Raw genomic sequence first — 22742 nt, 5'->3', positions numbered from 1 at the left:
ATTAGGACTTTTTTACATGTTAAAGGGGAACAGCTAGCCTCTTAGCTCAGTTCAAGACTGCTCAAGACTCTTTTCTCCCTTAATGGAAGACACAACATACCAGATGGCCTGCAGGACTGATGCTGTTTCTCAAAGTCTAGGATCCTTCCTCCACAGCATCCTTCTAAGTCGGGTCCTACGGAGGCAAGGCAGGAGTCCTTCCTGGCAACTGCTGACCAGTTGTCTAATATGCCATCATGTCACCATATAATCATATCAATCGGGAGAGACTTCAAACAAGTTTAACAATGATTTATTTTACAAGTTTGGAAGTGTTTGGCAGTGTTTGGAAATGTGAAATGTCTTTGGCATATAGACTCCATCGTGATGTCTTTATGAACTTGAAGGGTTAGTGAAGGGGACAGGACAGGAATAGGATACCGCCCAGTGGAGTCTAGACACTGGTGGTGACGGAAAGAGTAGGATAAGATGACCAAGAGACTTCTGAGGAGCAGATTAACCCAGACACTGATGAGATGCTTGGAAGTAGCGATGATGGGATGCAGGATGCACAGAGGAGCTTGACCTGGACACTATAACAGAGTCGGCTGGGGAGGAGGATGGTTGCAGTTGTTGCACTGAAAAAAAGACCGTGGAAGAAAGAGAAGTGATTTTAAAATGTGACACCTGCAGGATAATTGGATTAGCTCTAAGTTATATAGCATATATTAATATAATCATATTTGTATGATGATATTTAAAGAATGGAATTTCCACAGACCAACTTCCTACAGTGATTTGTTGTAGTACTGTTAAAGGCCATAAATTGACAGCTTATTATCGCCTTCAGCTCTATTTCACAGGTTAATTTCTGAATCACTATAATGACCTCTTTCAAGGTTTTATAACATAAGTAACCAATACCATTAATGCATTTCTTCTCCAACCTTAAACTGCTCCATCTTACCAGCTTTCCTCGTATACTTCAGTATGTGGCTGCTGAACTCTTTCATCCACTGGACTTCCTCCAGCTCTATAAAAAGACAAACTCTGTCACACAAAGGGGAGATTCCTATTCTCATCAGGACTTATCTGGAAAATGTTGGTAAAATAAAATGATTGAGTAGAGTAAAAAAGCATTTAGAAGGATCCATGATTTACAGGACCAAGGCCTACACGTCCCTGGGTTCTGACTGACCCATATTCCAGAGCCAGGAAACTTGTCCTCACCACCACCACCTCCACAAGCAGCCCCCTCCAACACAGGTTAGCCGAAGAAGGCCCACTGATCGTGATCCAATGCGACCCTGTGCTAATTCCCTGGTGAAAGCCACCCAGTCAGTCCAGGGATGCCTCAAAACCTCAGCGTTTATATGAACAAGCTCCTCTCTGAATGGGAACCCAGGAACTAGGCCGGTAATAACAGACCTCGGAAAAAAAGGTTCTGACCAAAGGGAGAGCGGTGAACACAGACTCACCCCACTCGCCCCCTTTAGTTTTCTTTCCCTGCAGGTTTTTGGGAGAATGTCTAAACACGCTTCCTGTACAGCAATGTAGTATTTATTACAGCCTCCGTTTTTGATGGCTGGGGTCACGCAGCCTGCTGTCTATTTATCCTAGAGGTCATTTACTACATTAGGGCTGCTTTCTGGGCCAGGAGAGGAAGAGGAGAAGGAAATCTAAGATGCAGCGACTAAATTGGTAGCAAATGTATAGCCTCCAACTTGCCCCTTGGCCTTAATGCGTTTTTCAAGTGCTGTGCTCACTGTGCTCCAAGATGCAGGGATGGCTTGCCTCTGAAATAATATTTCAACAGTGGTTACAGACACAAAACCGGCGCCATCTCTCAGCTTGGGTTGTTCCCACCAAAGTGCAGCATAAGGAGTTTTCATTTTATTCCTGGGAATATGTTATGCTTTGCTATGTAGCGGTAGCGGCCTAGGGTTTAGAGAAGAAGACTTGCATCTTGAGGGTTGCAAGTTTGAATTCCCCAGCTAAGTGATTTAACAGAATTCACCTTCCTTGTTCTGCAGCGGTGCCACTAAGCCAAACATCTGACTGTATCTCCAGTGGAGATGTGCACTGGCTTCAGTTGGAGACTGTGGTTGTACTGGGTCGCTCCCTGGTTGGATGAAAGTAACTGAGTGTGATGCTGCTACAGGGCGTTACTGGAAAGAAAAATCATGTGCTCAAATTCCCTAGAAAGGTTAAAAACAGACACTGGTGCAGCAGCAATCAAGCCACCCACACAAGCCTGAAAGTCAGCTACTTGAGCTATATAAACAAATTGAAAATGCACCTCATGTTAATGAGACATCATTTACTCCTATGGCTCAGTCATTCTGGTCAGCCAATTTGCAAAAATAATCTCGACTAAGTTTGAGATTAATGCCTCAAAGACGTTTACATGAAGGCTGAATCGCTGTTTTTCCACAGCAAAGCGTTCGAAAAGATGAGATTGACCATCTCATTTTCATTTAAATGGCTCAGAGGAGTCCCATTTGCTCTCTGCTTTTCTTCAGCCCAACAGGCTCAATAAAAGTCAATGAGCTGATGAAAACAGGAAAACCTAGCTGTTGTCTTATGCAAACAGCATATGGTTTTCTCTGTGTGGCTGCGCATGGCAGCACTCCTTTGACTTCATTTGCTCCCACTTATCGACTCGTCCTCCTACCATCTGGGTAATTATGAAGTTTCCTGCCCTCCAAGTTTCTTCTATGTGACTTTACAACATCTCTAAAATATATGTTAAAATGCCAGCACTAACAGTGCATGGTGTTAAAGCCACAGGAAACCCAACATTGCCTTCTATCTGCAAGATGCAGGGTAATTTGTGCATAAAATAAGCATCTTACAAGAGTAAGAAATGTGTTGAAGTCAAAATTTTAAATACTGTCAGATAAGTTTGTTTAACCATGCTCAAAAAATACCAACCATAAGAGAAGTTACAGGGCATCAATTCTGACATACCCACACCTACTTACACCAAATGTCCTCTTACCCATTTACTGGTAACAAAAGGAAGTGAGAGAAAGGGAGGGGAATAGAGAATGCTTGCAGGCTAACACCACAAATACTAAGGAAGACTTCAGTAGATAGATATATTCTAGAAGGTTTTTTTAAACAGAATCTGCTTTGTTGGCCAGCTATGCTTAAATATAAAGGGAATTTGACTGTGTATCAGCTAATATTAAATATTAAAGAATAAACCAATTAAAATGTACAAGCTTAGGTAAGAAAATATTGCAGTGATTCTCAGACACAACCACAAAAACCACTGGAAAAACCACTCCTGTGAACTCTTTGGCCTACCCTCAATCACAGTCTGTCACATCATCATACAGCAGATCATACCGAGTAATATCACTAACACCTGAGCAGATACACCTTCAGTGGTATTACAACAAAGGGATTAAAACTCACATTACACAACTTGAGTTCAGACCAAGAACTGAACATTGGTGAGTGAAGCATTGTGCCTTTACATGAGCTGCATTAAACTGTCTTTTACCAATAACCCAGTAAGAAAACTCAGCTTTTATGTCAGGGACACTGGAAGTGATTTTATAGTTGCTGTATTGTTCACAAACATCACTGGTAAACTGAGTCACATTCAAACGTATGATCAAATTATGTCTTTGTTTCTAATTCCTTATACTGTGGCCCTTGGCACACATGCCTTCTTTTTATTCTCTCTCTAAAAAGCTGTAAATTTAACAAGCTTTATACACGGAGTTCACCATTTTTAGCAGATATCTTAGCTATGGCAAGCACTTTTCCTCTCTCTCACAAATCAAATGAATGAATCAAATCAGAATTTAGAGTCCAACACAAAATAATTATCATAAACAGTTATAATAGATTACCTGATGATGTGAAGTAATGTTCCATGTGCCTTAAACCAGGTAAACATAGACTGTACATATTTGCTTATTGTTCGCTGCTTGATCACTACGGCCACATTCTGTTACGCATGTAGCAATAGAGTCCAATGGAAACTTGATTGTGTCCAGCACATTTCTATTAACAACTGTGATCTTCAAAATGAAGAATTAAAGCACTATAATGGGGCAATATTAGTTTTTCTAACTAATAACATCTTCTGAGTCAGATTTCTTTATCATTCCCAGCACTAATAATGTATTTCCACCTCCCAAGAATCAACTGTTACTGGCTTGGCTTACAGTTAGTTTAAAATGGGGAACCTACCCTCCGTTCCTCAAAAAGATAAAGAGAGAAATGTCACAATGCTGGGTTCTTCTCAGCAGTCATGCGTTTAGCTTTGAGGGTGCTGCAGATGTTTCAAAAGATCCCCTTCCCCAAGGCAAAGTGAAATTAATGGCACAGATATAAACATCTGTCACAGGTCTTTCCAAAGATCCTCAGACTGTGAGGTTTTTGAGGCACTGTGTCTTTTTTAATGTCTTAGCCGCAGATTGTGATACTGACAGCATGGAGGTTATGAGATTAGGAGGTTTTCCTCTCTGAAGGTGGTTCAGTTTGTACTCATCATACACTTGAGCATCCAACATTTGAGCATAGCCTTATGATGTTCCTCTTCAACATCTAGGGATAAGAAAGCTTTGATTTAGGTTTACTGATTCTGTTAAAATGTATTAAATGAGAGAGTTTTTATAAAATATGTGGCCACTGCTCTACAGATTCATCTTCATGTGTGAGAGTGTTCGGATAGAGTAGTATTTATCTTGTAATTATCTACAGACCAGACGTGACAATACATTTACTATAAGTGGGAAGGACAGCAGGATAACGGCTAAAAGAAAGTGAAGGTGATTAAATTCAAACCTGATGCTGCCCATGGTTTCTGAACTGGGCCAAATGACCATTGCTTCTTAAGGACACTCCTGTAGCTTTAACCAGTAATCTAATCAAAAGACTCTTTCTGTAGAATTTAAAGAAGATGGAGTTCTACATCACTGACATTTACCCTGCAAGCACAAAAAATATTACTCAGGAGCCAGAGAGGCTGAAGCAGAGATCCGTTTGGCCAGGATTCAATCCTGATGTTGCCAGTAGGCTCTAATGGATGAGGTTATGGTCTTACTGAGCAACTCACCTGTTGCTTTTATGGTGGAGACTTTTTGCTTCAATATATATTCATTAGTCAGCAAATCTATTAAAAAACTCTCTTTGATACTAGAGAGGGATGTATATGAGTAACCTGAGTACAATGCATTGGTATGATCTGATTATAATAGAGTAATCAGAAGACATTGCTAAAATGATGACATTGCAATGCAAAGTTATTTCAAATCCAAGTAAACTATACACAGCGCAAAGCTAATCTAATTTTTTGGGGAACCTAATTTAAAGTAGTTTGATTGCTTACCAACCCTGAAAATATTTTCTTGGAGTTCAAAACTTTGAAATTTCATCATACCCTGGGACAACTGGACCTCAGTAGGTAGAGTTGGTTACCTCACAGTTGGAAGGTTGTGGGTTTGATCCTCAGCTCCTGCAGTCACATGTCCTTGGGCAAGACGCTTTACCCCAATTTTCTCCCATTGTTGTTTCGTGCAAATGTGTACAGATGCATGAGTGAATAGCTAGTCCTGATGGCCAAAGCTCCATAACAAACTCTGCCACGAGTGTATGAAATGTGGTATGAATGGGTAGGCGTGTCACAAGAAAACCTCTTTACATGCTCAAGTCAATTTACCGATGAATCTGGGAACGTTTTCAGTGTTACAGTCATACAAAAATAACTGTGATATTAATGCTACATGGGGGAAAAAAACCCTTCTAGGGACCGGCTAAGTCAAAGAGGACATCAGCTCTGCTGGAATTCAAACCTGGTCGTGTGGAAACAGTTCTGTTTACTGAGACAAGAATTTTCCTCCAGAGCTAATCAGCAACTCCTGATGTGCAGTCTTCACACTTCTCGATTGAACCATAAGCCAGTAATCTGATCAGGAACCTGAAGATAAAAAGTCAAGAATGTGGAAAATTAATTAATTCGTTTGCATTTAATATTTTGAATTTTGCATCTCACAATTATGACTTAAAATATTAAATCATATTTTGACCATTTAAACTCAGGATTATGAGTTTTATCTCATATTTTGACCTTTTTAAACCCATGAGTCTGACTTTCTATCCCAGAAATCTGCCTTTGTAAACATTATTATGACTTTTAATATTTTGACCTTTTGAACTAAAAGGTTGCCTTTTTGTCTCAGATCTGGAGTCTTTAAACTTCATCTAGAATTTTTTTAAATCTCCAAATCATGTCTCATAATTCATCACTGGTGAAAATGAGGTTGATAGTTTATGGTTAAATGTTGACCCTTTCAGGCTCTCAGGTCAGACCTTAATTCAGAATCCCTGCTGTAATAAAGTTTGACACCCCTGCTCTAGAGCCTCACAGTTTCTTCTTTTGGAAGGTCTTTTTTCCTCCAATGATGGCATTAGACAGTGATCTACTCAGGAATCTGTCTTTAAGTCAGTTTCTCTGTCTGGAGAACAAAACAAGACATTTTTACATCACTCCTACATTAACCACTGGGTGGGGTAAAGATAAATACTACCAAGATATGAGCTTCTAAAATGTGGGCTTTCCTCAGCAGATTGTTTTCAGATACATTTTTTTAAAATGGTTTAAGGATTTGCTTTTTGATATGAATGTATTTTGCAGATGTGTATTTTGGTACTGACGTCTTTTTTGTTCCTTTAAAGAGCTTTTAAAATGTCAACTGTGTAGGGAAGGTGCTAAAAAGGAATACAAGGGCTTTAGAGACCTATTTCATGTTTTCTTCTTGAAAATCTCAGACCAGTCTGCTCGCTCAGGTTGGTAGTATCGTGCCAATAATAGTGATCATCAACATCCAGCCCCCCACACCTTCAGAGAAAATACAAATATCAATACAATATGTATTTGGAACAAAATATTTATTTCAGTTAATTTGAAAGTCTGGCCCCCAAAGCACCTGCCAGGTCAAAATCTGTCCCTTGTACAAATGTAGTTGATGATCCCTGGCCTATAAACTCTACAAACAGCATTAAATGACAATAATATATTTATGTATACCAATAAACAATACATATTAGGGTATTTTCTGATAGATTTAAATTGATCTGTTTTTGCTCGAAGTTTCTGTTATCTTTCATGTTTAAATTTCCAATATCATAGTCCCTCATCTCTCTGCAGCAGCTCAGTAAGCTGCATTTAAAAGAACGTTGCTGCCCCCTACAGGAATTAAGACTTCCAATTTCCCCTTTCTGTCAAACAACAGCAGTTCTCCAATCATTACTTTCTGTTATTTCTGCCATGTCTCAGTATGCTGGAGGTCAGTAACTACTTTAAAATCAACCTTTATAAAAATGAGATCAGTTGATGTAAATATATATTTGTTTGAAAAATAACATGGACAAAATAAGATCAGTATTTAAATGTGAGATTATTCTAAAAATACAGTTTGTAACTGTTTTCATATTTTGTTCTTCCACAGATGTGAAAGGAATCATGTTTAAATGATTAAAAAAGATAAAGCTAGTAACTAAATTTTGGCCTGTTTTTGAGATGTCAACATCTCTTTGGTTTTGTTTTTGGATACTGTAGAGCAGGAGGAAAAAATGGCTTGAGTTGTTGAGATACCCCTCCCAGAGGCAGAACAAAGCACAGTCATATTTCACATCTATTTTATGGAATAGTTTTGTAAAAATGATTTACCACTTTTTTCCCCTAAATTCCTTGATTATTGATAAAGTTGTTTTTTGTATGTTCATTTCTTTATATCTTAAAATTATAAGGAATTTATTTTACAAATTATCATGTGCAAATAAGTACTGTAAAATGTTTTCATGCATGTCCTCCCTGGGCTTCTGTAATGTGCACTTTTTAAACAGGTCTGGGGGTTTTCCAGCCCAAGAACACAGGTGGCCCAGGTTCAAGTCTGGCCCGCGTCTTCTTTCCTGCGTCTCTCCCCTTCTATCCACTGTCCTCCTCTATCAATAAAGGCATAAAAAGCCTCCAAACATGTTTTTTTTAGCCCACTTTCTTTGTTCAATCATGTTTTGTTCTAAGGTCAAAATGGCTAGATTTCTCATTGAAAAAATTTGACTGGTTGAACATTTTTGGGTTCAACCATTTCTCATCAAGGAGATAGTTGTGGGTCCTGAGACTAGACTACAGGTACATCTAAAAACAAATTAGAATATCATGAAAAAGTTCAATATTTTTGGTCACTCATTTCAGACAGTGAAACCCATATATTATATAGACTCATTACACATAAAGTGAAATATTTCAAGCCTTTATTTCTTGAAGTGTTGATGATTATGGCTTACAGATAATGGCTTGAAATATTTCACTCTACGTGCAGTGAGTCTATATAATATATGGGTTTCACTTTCTGAAATGAGTGACCAAAAATATCAAACTTTTTCGTGATATTCTAATTTTTTTTAGATGTACCTGTAGATGAGGACCACTGAAATAGACTACTTAAGAACTATCTGTTTTAAAAAAAAACTTCTCAAAACACAATCCAGTTTTTCGAGCTGACAACAGAATTTTGTTTTAGTTTGCATGACAGTGAAAAACTCTTGAGTGCTGGAGTACTCTACAAAGATATTTAAGATACTAACTCATTCAAATCTTTGTCTACAAAAAAGGAGGTTGTTTATGCAATGCATTAACAATCCTTTTTGGGCATTCAGATACTAAGTGCAACACTTTATGCATGCCTACTATGCATTAACAATTTGTCTTTAGTGACAACCTGATTTTAGAACTCACTTTCCTTTCTTTTATGCAAACAAAATGCATACATCATTTTTATGGCTCTTATATCCTGGCATGCTGTGAGAAATGAAGCCATTGGCATTCCAATGAATGGGGGCAAATTAGCCATGAGCTAAAAGGCTAGTAGTGCCTCTTTCTTCTATGTTTTTACCTGTCATGAAAGCTTTAAAAGAACATGTTGATACACTACTTAGCCAGTGCATCCTGTGGGGTACTGGTGAAACTGAAATGAAAATTCAAGACAAGGTTTTATGTGGAAGCCATGATGTGTTCTTCACAGATGAGCTGATGTGAACAAAAGAAGCCAGCTCATGTTTGAAAGTCTGTTTACTTTTATTACCGTTTTGTTGTCTAGTAGACATAAAAAAGCCAAAATGGTACTAAATGAAGACCTGTTTTGGAAACAACAGACCACCTCTTATTACTAAGCCAAGCCAATTAATCTGGATCTCAAAGAAGGGTTGCAGTACCCATCACAAAACCATGTTTTTGTTGACAAGCAGAATACCACAGATCACGTCAGCTGGAGGTGGTCTGGGAGGGAGACCACCTCTGTGCATTTTGAGCAATTGGATATCAAACAGTCTTCAGGATGCATTGAAGTGTGTCTACACAAAGTTGCAAGGATTACCACTTGGTATCAGAATGCCCACTTAGTCCGTGTTAATGCACAGTCTAAACAGGGTGTGACTTGTTTTGGACCGGATGAGATGCCTCACTGTCACAATGTCTGTACATCACACTGTCATGTACTGGAGGATAAACATGTTGAAACCACTGCACCCTGTACAGTTTATTTGTCTCAGTCACTGTCTGAGGATTCACTGGAGCTTGAGGAAGAGGAGGATGATGATTCATGTTTCTTCTTCTTCTGTTTCTTCTTGTGATTCTTCTCGTTTTCCCTTTTGTGCTTTTTGCTCTTCTTCTTGTGGCTTTTCAGTTTCTTTTTCTTTCTCCTCTCATCTTCATCAGATGAGCAAGATCTGCTGCATTTCTTTTTCTTCTTTGTGGTCCCCCCATCACTCGATGATGATGCAGACCTAGGGGGAAAAAAGTACAAAAAGTTTAATTTAAGACAAACGATATGGTGCTGGTTTAGCTTAGTTGGTAGAGCAGGCATCCACAGACAAGGGCTACAGCCCAATGCAGACAAAACAAAAAAGAAGAAAAAGATTACCTCTTTCTTGACGATCTATCTCTGCTCTTCTTCTGCTTGCGTCGCTTTTTTCTGTCATCATCAGAACCTACTCGAAATTGAAGACAGAAAAGACCAGACACGTGTAACTGGAGTAGTGTTGGTTTTCAGAACCCAAGGAGCATTATTTTCATCCTACAACATGTGGCACATGAGGAGAACAAAATTAGGTACTCATGTCCTGGTTTGGGGAAATATCAATAAAAATTGAGTAACAAAGTTTCAGCTTCCATAACTGTCACTGCTGAAACCATCTGCTCATCTTTGGGCTGATTCACAGTGCCGTGTCAAAGCGTGAAAATTCCCCATCTTTCCCAGATATGTACCAGATATATTAAAGAGCAAAATGGGATCATCATAGCCAGTGGGGTGCACAGCACTGTATATGTGAGGCTCCCACTATGCAGGGCTCTCACACACTCCCCCAATGCAAACCAAAAGATGTGAACATGAAAATATCATGCTGTCAAAGAACCAACATGGATTTCTTGAGGCGTAAAGCAGCTGAGTTTGTAACAGCACTGTCACGGAAATGCACTGTGAAAATACATTCTGTTCTTATTTTTACAATGAAGCAATGTCTTAACAATTTATCACATTATTGGGTTTATTGATTATTTTTAAGTCAGGTTTACAGGATCATAATTTCTTACCTCTGCGATTCTGGACACCTCGCCTCAGCTTCTCATTTCGCTGAGCTGCAGTGAAGTCTTCCTCACTCTCCTCACTACTGGTGCTGCTTACGTCCAGAACAATGTCTTTCTGTGGGTCAACCCTGACAAAGTTTCGGCACTCAAAGGTCAAATGGCCAGCTGTAAAATTTTAACACATGAAAGAATAGTTCGGCAAATTTGTATACATAAGTGTCAGGTTTTTAAGATCGACACAGATAGTAAGAACTGTTGACGTCACTTTGAAAAGCTTTACAATGTTACAGTTTCAATTAGCAGACACTTTTCTCTAGAGTGTAAGACATCTGAGAGTGAGTAAAACAAGAGCAAGGATCTGGAAGGGAGCGAACAATGTCAGGAAGTGCTAATACACAGCGTCAAGTCTGACTGGATACAGATACTTCCAGGTTTTGCATAGAGGAAATGCACAGGATGAACAGAAGCAGAGTCTTAATATGCTGTCTTGAATACAACTACAGCAGCCAAACTGAAATCATCAGCATCATCTTGATCAAAATCTCCAGTAGCATCAGTTTTAATAAGTATGTAGGTGCATTTGAAGGAGCTTGATCTTTAGATTTTTTCCATCAGCTTTACAACACACTTTAAGCATGTATCTTTGTATAGCACATTTCAGCAACAATACAATTCCAAGTGCTTCACAGAAGAATTTAAAAACACAGTGACAAAGGGAAAAATAAACAACTTAAAACTTAATATGTGGCAATTACAAAAGAAAAAAAAAACAAAGATCAAAACATGATGTCCATGGTGGATCTCGAATCTCCTTACTGCAACCCGAACCCTTCTCAATTTAATGGTTAAGGACTTAAGTGAGATTAGATTATTGTCTTCCAACATCTTTACAGAGATTCTTATTTCCTCCCACGCAACGAAAGCCTATAAAGTCTGCATTGACCGTAAATCATCCACATTTTTCAACCACATTAGTAATATAAAGCTCTTCTCTCCTTCCAATAACTGACCAAATACAGCCATAAAAACAGGCAAGTATCATGTCTGTGGGTCAAAGCTTTACTTACGATATCCACATTTCTTGCATCCAGCTCTGATGTTGTCCTTATTTGGCCCTGAGAAATAACAGTAGAAAGAGATTATAGTTAAATTAAAGATACAACAGATAAAGGGTTTCAGTGTTTCAGGTAGTAATATATATATTATATAGCCTATAATAATGCTAAACATAGGTCTTCACATTAATATCCATTTAAAGGACTATGTGTACTCATGAGATTTACATGCTGCATAGAGCATACTCGTTTGTTTTCTAATGCTATATTTCTCTGTTTAGAACAATCCAGAGAAGCTCTGCTGGCAAATGAAGACAGGTAAGGTTAATGCTTGAATTTTGGAAAAAGCTAGCATTATAATACAATGTTTCAATTTTAAATTGATGTATTATGAAGACATGAAGAAAGAACTACACTAAAAATAATTTCGGTAAAGTCTGAAGACAATTAAATGACATTATTCTACGGTTTTTCTGTGTGTGTTTAACATATGCTAACGTTATTAGCATCACTTAGTGGTTTTGATTCTTACAGTTGTAAAGATAACGACGCATCAAAATACAAAATATTAACCTCGTTAAACATGAACACTTACCTGGGTCAGCCATTTCACTTTCCACAACATAAAAGCCGAAAAGTTACAATTAATCTGCCGTTAGCGCGCAATTTTTTAACTCTTTTCCCCCTAACAGTGTCGGTAGGAAACACTTCCTGTAGAAACTACAAGTTCCGTTTTCTATTTTTACTCAGACAATGGAGGTCGGCAAACCTGAGTTCTTTCACATTACCGCCACCTGCTGGACAGGGGTTAGACGAAATGCAACGCCTTGACCAAAAGCAGTTGCCCCTTTAACAATAGTTCTTAAAAAGTATTTTAGCTACGAGTCTAGAGGAGAAAAAAAACATTGCCATTATATATCACACACCTGAATACTTTATTTTAAATTTGTGTTGTGCCTATTTTCTTTTTAAACATTTCGTTTTGCAACGAAGGCCTAAAAGTGAGTACTATTTCAGGTCATAATGCTTTAAGAGGGGAAAAAACTGCAATTACCTTATATGGCTACATCTGAATAACAGTATAAATCTTCATAACTTTCATTCAGTCACCTGAATGGTTCTGTGTTTTGTCTATATGGTTGTTACCGATGCATTGGCCACATTATTCTCTTTGGAAAAGAAAAGAAAGCAGAAAAAAATAAATCACAACCTTCTCCTAATCCTACACATCAAATAAAATCACAGCCTTGCAAAGCACAAGGCACATGAGTGTTTGGAATAAACTGTAATATAGTTCAGTTAAGAGGCAGCTACTGTTAAAGTGTATATTAAATCTGTATCGACAGCAAAACAGTGGACGCCCCGCTCATCTATAGGGCAAATAGGAGGGTGGAACGAGCACAATAAACACATAATCAAAGAAGAAGAAAGCAAGGGAAAAAATGAAAGACATTAATTATTTCACATCCGTTTCATGTCCTCTAACACAACAAATGTTCATCACCAAATAGTGCGATGCCACAAGCTGGAAATGTATCACAATCACTCAGTGGATAATATTAAAAACCTGTTTTCTATGCATGTTGTGCAATGCCCTGATTTTGAGGGATTCCATGCATCAAGTTGCCCTATTAAAAATACTGAGGACTTTTCAAAAACAATATTTGCCCCCGTGCTTGATTGCTTTCCCAGTAAAGCAGTTGTGGTTTTTGTTAGGGGTTAATTGAAGGCAGCCAGAGTCAGACTGTGGCAGATGGAAAATGTCGACAGATGCAGGGCCCCCAGACATGCCCTCATCATCGTGTCTGTGACTGAGAGACACACAGAAACACAGACACATACTCAATCTCAGTCATGGTCTTTTGATCGTGCCATCTGCCTCAGTGACCATTCTGCCAGGATTAATACAACTTTGTTTATGATAAAAAACGGATAATACTGCAGTCAGTGTTGCCTAATCCAATGATGCCTCGCGATAAGCTGCCTCACTCCGCTCAGCAGGAGGACTTTGATCTGTCACACCTCACCTTTTTCCTCTGCTTTTTCAGCCACCTCACATGCTTTAAAACACATGACTGTTTTTGAAGGAAATACAGTTTTGTACCACACAGATGTCATGGCAATTCCTGCCATGACATCTTTAAACGGTGACTTAGAAAGTTGCACTGGATTTGTCTTGTTAAACCTTGATGTAATTGGTATTTCCTTAACCTATATAGCAGTTATGTAAAGCCTTTTCAGGGCACTGTAACAAACTTCAGTCCCTCATATCTGAGCATGTTAAGAAGCATTAGATATTTAACAAGGTTTACACAGTCCAACAGTTTATCTCTTCGCTTTACGGCCACAGGTGAGAGATTAAAACAAAGTAAACCTGTGTAGGTGTTGGCTGCATGATGACATCTTTACAGGAGAGAAAAAGTTTAATGCACTTCTCAGCCACTGGACGGTGCAAAGAACACTCCAAAGGAGAGACATGCTTTGGTTAAACAGTGATTGAATGCTGACAGGCATAAGCTGGGACTGCTATGGCAGTGAAGACACAGAAAACAACAAATGACACACTATCACTCGGACTTGTAAGCATGTGAACTTCAAAACCAAGACAGAAATCTGCATAACACGCAACCACCAGTTTAAAACATTTAGTCTTTGGTCAGTCTACACCAACACAGTGGAAGAAGTGCATACCAGCAGTCTGAGAGGGATGAGGGCTGTTAATTTACTGTATATATCAGGTTACATCCACTTTATACAGTTTGACTCAGAGTAATCTGAAACTGTTATTCCAGATGTCTTTTTACAAGCTTTAGCTTTAAGTCTTATGACCTGTGCTTTCACCTACATATACAATGATTTAGCTCTTTCTTTTGTTAAGCCCTAAATCAAGTTGTGTCTTTGAGTCATAGTTTGTGTCTCAGATAAGATCACTTTAACCTTATTTACTGAGTTATTTTAGAAACAACATTAAAGACATTAGTGTTGACAAACATACTGACATTTGTGTGGTTGCTGGAAATTGTGCACATTCACTCCCTGAGCACTGCTGAAGTGCCCTTGAGCAAGACATACCCCCCCACCCCCCCGACTGCATTGACACTCCGACACCCTTTAACTCTGAACCATCATTTCTTAGAGGTGTCTGGCTGTAGACTGCAGATCTCAGACACCCTCTTTCTCAGACCACTACTGTGGGATAGTTGCATCTGTAAAGATGGAAGTTTCGAAATCTGCGGATGTAGCCTATCCCCTGTTTTTTACATTTAATTCAACTTTATTCATAAAAATGTCTGGCAGGTACCCACATGAAATAACCACACTGCAAACATTACAGACCGAACAACATTTCATAAAAAAAACAGAAAACATCTCCAACCAGGTTGTTCAGGTAAAGCCACACCTCTATAATGAAGTTAAATATACAGCAAAATTGTTATTGTCAACCAAACTCATGTTTAGTTAAATTTAACACTTGAGAAGTGTCTATGTTTGTCAACACTACATCTAGGTAGCCCTTTAAAACCTGCGGGAGCACCGGCACTCCCATTGCATATCTATCTTTAACCACGGGTAGAATTGCAACCAAATGTAATGGCCCACTAATTCTTTTTGCATATAAAACCAGAGGAGTAAAATTTATATACCACACATTCATTGTGTCCCAGAGTACTGTTTCCTTCCTGAAATATCCTTCCTTATTTTGCAGAAATGCAGTAAAAACACACACATCAAAAACAATATGCTATGATATAATCCAGGCCACTGTCTTTCACAGCACTTCCTACTTTATGTGTTTGTGATAACGTATGATGATGATGCCGTTTGTCTGCACAAACCTTGCATTGTTTTCTTGCAGGGGTCGCACTTGTTATTGTTTCAACTTGGTCTTCTGCAAACATATGTATGATCAAGTGTCTGGCACACAGAAGATTTGATTGCACTACTGTAATTTAATTTTTATAAACATTCTTTCTTTTTGCAAAGTAAGCACAATTTCATTCTATTTTTGTTTTGCCTTTTATGGTAGGCCATAGAGGTTAAACTACACTTTGAAAGTGTTAATATTTTTTAACATGACAGAGCTGCACTAACTCTTGAAAATCTGTGGCAAAGTGGGTCTCCTCCGGCAAGAGCAAATCGGAGAGTCAACCTCATAGCAAGATGATGCAGACTAATGAGGAACATGCTCTATGTGTCCTTTAGGACCACCTAAAGTCACAGGTGGGAACTTTAATTCAGTGGATAACTTCACTTCGCAAATATGTCTCACATCAAGAAACAACAGCAATCTACCAGAAACAGGAGTAGAAGAACCCAGCAGTGATCACTGTAAAACAGGCATCCAAATACATCTAAACACTCTGCCCAAGGGCATGATGGGGAAAGCACCCACACATCCCTGAGATAACCCTGAGATGTCATTACTCCAGTTTTTGCTGAGTCTATTTTCAGCTGAGCTGCTGCCAGGATGCGTCAAGCTGAACAGAGATCTACCCAAACAGAAAGTCAGACACAGAAAGGCACTTAACATCCAAACAAATTTCTAAATAAAACACCAGACACAAACGGACCGTGAGATATCCCATCACCATGTAAACAAAATGTCAACACAGGAAGCACATGAACAGCAAATTAGCAAAGCAAAGTAACTGTGTGTACATGGTTGTCTTTATTCCCATGATCCAACTGTTCCGGGCTGTGCTGGACTGTGCTTCACTTTGCTTCAGAAATGGATCCAGTAAACAAGGGTATGCTCCATCGGGTGTTGCAAAACCATGGCACAGCCAGAACACAGCAGGAACAGCCTGTGGAAATTGAGGGTGACTTCTCTCCACTGATGCATGTTCATGGGATTGTTTGTCATTGAACATGCTGCACAAAGGAATACACACAAATGTACAAATGAGAAAAAAATATGTATCTCCCCTCAGAAAGTAGAAGTATTTCTTTCTCTTCTTCCTCTTGTTAGAAACGGACTGGGCCTTTAAAGAGGACCTTATTGGTAGCCGATGACAGGCTGGCTCACAAGCTCCCTGCACATATCACATAAGCCTCCCTAACAAAGATTAAGACTGAGGAAAAACATTCCTCTGTTTCTATACTTTTCTTCCTTTCTTACCTGAATCTCCCTTCATGAATGTCATCCAATAAAGCTCTGAAGATATGCAGTTGTTAGTGAAATATGCCAGCTAATTATGAAAAAAGAATCAATGCCACTTCTTAGGATAGGCTATAAATCTATACCTCAGAGTTTATAATTTTACATACCAGAAAGAGGTCTAAATACACAAATATATCTTTGTTTATACCTTCCTGTGCACGCTCATCAGGAGTTTTCAAACAAAATTTCCATCCTGTTTTCGTTTGCAATCAAATAAATCACTCTTCAAGTATATTTGTTGGGGAAAATTTAAGAAAATAGGACTGTTTGGCAAGTTGCAGCTAAACACTTTGATGGAATCAATCTTGTGGCTGATGGTCTCATTTGCTTTTGTGGATCATAAAGAGACATCAGTGTTATTTCTCATCTGTTTTAAAACCAGCTAAAGTCTCTTCATGGTAGCTTCAGGTCATTTTTATCTCTTTGTAAAGCACTTTGTGACTTTTCTGTTCTTGAAAGGTGCTACATAAATAAACTTACTACTATTATTATCATTATTGACATGTTTTTATATTTTTATTCCATTTGATGGATATTTATAGATAGAAGAAAGTGAGATATATCAGCCATTATTATGTGATTGTTACTTGACAGAGGCACAATTTTAAAGTGGTTACACGGTTAAATATTTCCAGTAAGGGTATTTATAATGGCGCAACTGGATCTTGGCGACAGAATAACTTTCTCAGAGACAGAAAATTCTGACATTACTCAACCATAATGAGACAACAGTGCTTATAAAACATAAAAATGACAGTAGTGCAAAATCAGGAGGATTGTAACCAAGATAGACTTTTTATCTTTCTCCAATTCATGAAATTCTCCAGCTGGCATGACTCACAGCCTTTAAACACAAATGTGGATTTCATCAAGATGGCTTTAAGAAAGATTTGTCCATGTACAAATGAGTGAAGTTAGAAACCGAAGTCCAAAACAATCAATGCTTTACTTTGATACTCCAAGATGTCTTCACATCTTTACGTGTTTGCCAGAGTTTGCATGCATTATTCAGATCCATTATTCACAGCATTGTACCACAAACACATGTTGAAGATGTGGCTTCAAACAACAGCTTTACACAATATATTTCTTTAAGTTTTTCCTCTCAGGATGGTGACCAGATGGCACCTAAACTACATTAACATACAGAAACTGAGAAACTGAGAAAGGAGCAGGAGAGTGTTAAGGTAGATGGGATGTTTTTCAGATGTGTTAAAGCCTTTTCTGTATTTATATGAATACAGTTTCAATGTTTTTAACCCCACAGAAGTTTAACTCAGATTCATGAAATAGGACAAAGACTTTACAGCGATGATGTTGGAACATACATAGGGCTAAGTGAGCTAGAGTGGTACTTGTACAGTAAGCAGGTAGCGCTTAGCAAAGAGCCACACTGTAAGCTCCTCGTGTTTGAGGACACGTCTTCTCCCGACTGGCCTCTGCATGAGTTTTATCGACATCATGCTTCAGTGTTGATAGATACAGTAATGTTTGCCTGTCCAGCTTCCTGGAGCTGGGTATGCATGCATCGTCATTGTGTCTTGTCACTCTGATTGACCCATAATGAATGTGATAGACAGAACACTGGTCCAATCACCTTCTGGGAATTTTTTTGAAAAGTCCTGCCCTTCCCAAATGCTCTCTGTAGGAGTTTTCCCTGATGAAAGTGAAATATATCTATGCAATGGATATATGAAACGGTCTATCTGGCGTGTCAGGTTACCAGACTATCCTGATCCTGGATCAAGCATGTGTTGAACTCATAGTCTGAAGGCACACTCACACTATGTCATGTTGCATGGTACTGTGCTAAAGCATCTTTGTCCCATGCACTCACAAGCTTTCACTCAGGCCTGCACTCACATTGCCCCAAGCCTAGCTGTCGTAATATAACACACACAGTTTACAAGACCAAGGAGAAATATAGCATCACAACACTAACACTGACTGTTTAAATGAGTGTCAGGAGTAACGTTTGTACTGATTGAACGTCTGGGCATCTGGGCTTGTGAATCAAACCATGCTGAAGCTCACCTCTTCCATCTATGCCACAGCCAAGGAAGCACTCACATTGTTTGAACACACTGGACTTTTAGGCTCAAATCATGCTTGGGCTTAAAACAAATTGTCTAGTAAATATTAGCAGTTTGCATGAAACGGTATCTGTAGTTTTAAGCAAAACCAGTACACCTGCCTCAGCTGAACTTTGTCCTTTTTTTTACCTTAAACTCTGAAGTTTCAGATATGAGCCACAGTAAAAAACAATTTACGCCAGAAAAAAAAAACTTTTTTTAAAGTCATTTCAAGAACTTTGATGAATAAATCATGAATTTAGTAAGTACTGCTTCATGCTAAAGGGATCCAGCAAAATATTATTATAGGATGAGAATTAGGGCTGAATGATTTTGGAAAATAATCTAATTGCAATTTATTTTCCTCAATATTGCAATAGCAATTTGATATGGGACTATTCCTTAATTTCTTTTATTCCTAAACAACAGCTGAACAATTCTTTTAGTGTCTAATTCTGATGATTTTGACTTGTATTGCAAATAAGAAATGAATTATTGCATTGAAAGGTTTTTGTTATTCTTATATTTAATAAGAAAAATGAACAAAAATGAAGATGGCACCTGAATGATTGCATCATATGTCATGCATAACTTCTCTTCTGCAAAAATAATTTTAAACTGGTATTTTTTACAAAAATGTCAGGTCAAAGAAATATTCCACCTTTTGCAATTTGAAAATTGCATTAGGCCATATTGCGATTTAATCTAATTTTAGATTAATTGCCAGACCCTAATGAGACTTATATTTTCTGCACTGCCTTGTACCTGTCACTCCAGCCATGACTCCAGAGAAATTGTTAATCTTGCAGTATCCCGATAGCAGAGGCTTCTCAATCTCGCCATGGACATGTGATGGTTTCAAATTAGGCCTGTTAATATTAGCGTGTTAACGCTTGTGATTAATCCGGAAATCTTAATGTGTTAAAAAAATAATAACGCAATTTAATGATATGACCAAGTTTGACCACAACTTCCTCCTGTAGTTCTCCTGAGTGAATGTTTACATCCCTGGGGTGAAAAGGTTAAAGGTGGGTCAAACGCAGCCAGCAGTGATGAGTGAGGAGACAGACCCAGTCTGCTTCACGCCAAATTTTGATTTAAAAAGCTGCCTAATGGAATTCTAGATGAAACACAAGTTGTGTGTACATACTGCCTGAACTGTCTTTACAGTAAAGCACAACGAGTCTGAAGTACCACCTCCAAGCAAAACGCATCTTTGCTAATGTTAGCAAAGACACAAACAACACCACGGGATCAAGCCATGATAGCTAATGTTGCTATTGTTAGCAAAGACGCTAACAACAACACAGGGTCAAGTCATAACGTCAAGCTACATCGGCACAGTCCAGACCCAGTTAAGTTCCTAAAATGGCAACATCTAAGCTAACTAATGCGATCGCTAATAGGAGACTGCAGACCGTGGACATCGCTGATGACAAGGGGCTTTAAGACGTCCAGGTCGCCTCGGATGACCCGTACCACAGAACACCTACGGAAACTACTGTCACAAGAATCCGTGAACTTTATGACAGCTAAAAAGGCAGGTAAAGAGGAGCAGCTGGCCTGGGCTACATTGAAGTTATTAAACCAGTATAATGCAGGTTAAGATATGCTTAGTGATTGGGCATGCTTAAATGGCTAGCTAATGGCTGACAAGGCAAATATACAATCATTTCAAGGATTTTAAGATTTCAGGGGGCCCTGGTCAGCCCCAGCTTCATTGACTCCACCACTAGATAGCCATTGGAATTGCTATTTGCTGCGCTAATCCATCAGAGCATAATTAATCAAGATATTGTTATCATTTTGGTTGGTAACATGTTTACTATTTACAGTGTTCTCGTAATTAGCTACAAAACCCCCACATCATTAAATTCAAATTGTCAAAATGTTTGTTTAGAGAATTAGCATGTTAGTTTTAATGTGGTCCATATTTCTTTTCATTTTAAGACTGTGCTCCCTGCCAATAAAAAATGGACTGCAGGTTACATTTGGCCTCTGGACAATAGTTTAGACACCCCTGCCATAAGCCCTTGCGTACCCATCATCCTTTGCGCTCTATTTGCTGTTTTAATCTAGAAGCATAAAAATGGTGGATGCCACTAGTGCTGATTGAGAACTGAGCTGTGGAAGCTCCAGTGACGTTTGAATGACACGACAGGTGCCAAAAGCAGTAAAAATGTTGTTAAAAGAAAAAAAAGGAAAATATTTAAAATAACAGAAGTATGTTTCTCTGTATTGTTCCTTCCCAATCAGTGAGGGTTGAACATGTCATGAAACATTTGTTTTATAATTCTCTCTCATCTGTTGTGCAACAGCAAGATTCAACCTAAGGCAAGGTCATGTTGTTGCAGAGCATTTAGGTCACTATTGGTGCTGAATGTGTACTTAATACTCTGTGAATTCTAAAAATTATCTGCTGTATGAAGTCGCCTGGGTGGTCCAGTCTGATCCTCAATATCAACACTATGCCTTATTGTTTATCCATGCATTAGTGTGTGACCAGAATGCTAAACTGGAGATGAAAATGAATAAAAACCAGTTAAATGAATGGAGCTGTCCATCCCCTAAGAGGCTCTGTCTGGTCAGCACCTGGCGGACACTGAGCATGCTGTGGAGGATGTTTTTGGACACAGGCCTGCCTAGGAAAATAAACCCCAGTCTGACCTCAAGCGCCAGTCGCGGAGTCTCCCAACCTCACCACCTGACACAATGTTCCCCCCACAAGCTTGAGCATCACGCCTGGGTGGCCGTGAGGAGGAAGGGAACTATGCTTTCCTGTTGGTAGGGTAACAAAAGCCTTGGAGAAGAGGATCAAGAGTCAGATATGAAGCAGTTACACTATATTGTATCCATTATTTTTCCACTGCAGCTATTATCTAGACTGCTTTGGTTGAATAGCACAAAAGATGTTAGCTCTGTTCACATTTTCCATTTAAATACATAGAAATTCTGAAGGTGCAAACCACAAATAACAGCCCCATACCATTATTCCTTCTCCAGCAAACTTCACAATTGGCACAATGCAGTCACACAGGTAACGTCCTGGCATCCACCAAACCCAGACTGTCAAACAGAGAAGCATGATTGGTCACTCCACAGAACATGTTTCCACTGCTCCACAGTCCAGTGTCGAGGTTCTTTACACCACTCCATCCATTAGCATTAGACTTGGTAGACCGGGTTCTGTGCTTAACCTTAATGCTATGGAACCAGTAGAGTGTTTTACTTTCATGCACCATGGTCCTTTGCAGTCGTTGACCCTGCTGTGATTTAACGTGGTCTTCTGCTTTGTGGCTGACTTTCTGTTGTTCCTATATGCTTCCAATTTCTAATATCACTTACAGTTGACTGTGGGATATGCAGCAGGAATTAAATTTTCAGAACTGTCTTCTTGCAAAGGTGGCATCCGTCAAATTTATGAGCTCTTCAGAACGACCTGAATGTTCACAAATGGAGTCTCTTTAGTGTATATATCCAGCCTTAGGCTACCTGGATCTCAGACAGAAGCCACTTCTCTTCCTTGGTGTGATGTCAAAGGAAAATGGCTGATGATAAATGGACTCTTTGAATAATAAGAATTCATTATCTTTGTCTTCCTTGTCTTGATATCAAAACAATAGTTTGGAAATGTTTTGTGTGCTGATTGAGAAAGTTTTTTTGAGTTTCTTCCCGGTGTCGCTCAAGGACTTGTCCAGTGAAACAAATAGCAGCTGGAATAGATTTGTTTTGAATGATAACTCTGCATGCAGAAGAAGTGTGGCTGCTCTCTTTCACCTCCCTTTCTCCCCCTGGCTCTCTGTTTCTCCCTCCCCAAACCTTTTTCTGTGCATGTGTGATGGCTCCTGTAATGAGAGCTCTTTGATGTG

At 38.8% G+C, this 22742-nt stretch overlaps 1 protein-coding gene across 1 annotated transcript; it reads right to left on the bottom strand.

Moving 5' to 3' along the window:
- Window positions 1-9409: 9409 nt before the first annotated feature.
- Window positions 9410-12371, bottom strand: srek1ip1 (SREK1-interacting protein 1). The gene is made up of 5 exons (XM_041791684.1): window positions 12236-12371; window positions 11653-11700; window positions 10592-10750; window positions 9921-9987; window positions 9410-9783 (listed from the first exon to the last, which is right to left on the bottom strand). The coding sequence occupies exons 1-5, from the start codon at window positions 12246-12248 to the stop codon at window positions 9546-9548; spliced, it is 525 nt and encodes a 174-aa protein (XP_041647618.1). The 5' UTR covers window positions 12249-12371; the 3' UTR covers window positions 9410-9545.
- Between the last annotated feature and the right edge of the window lie 10371 nt (window positions 12372-22742).

The sequence above is a fragment of the Cheilinus undulatus genome, linkage group 7 (assembly GCF_018320785.1).
Source record: "Cheilinus undulatus linkage group 7, ASM1832078v1, whole genome shotgun sequence".
NCBI lineage: Eukaryota > Metazoa > Chordata > Actinopteri > Labriformes > Labridae > Cheilinus > Cheilinus undulatus.
Note: the sequence above shows the minus strand (reverse complement) of the source record. Positions and strands in the feature narration are given on the sequence as shown.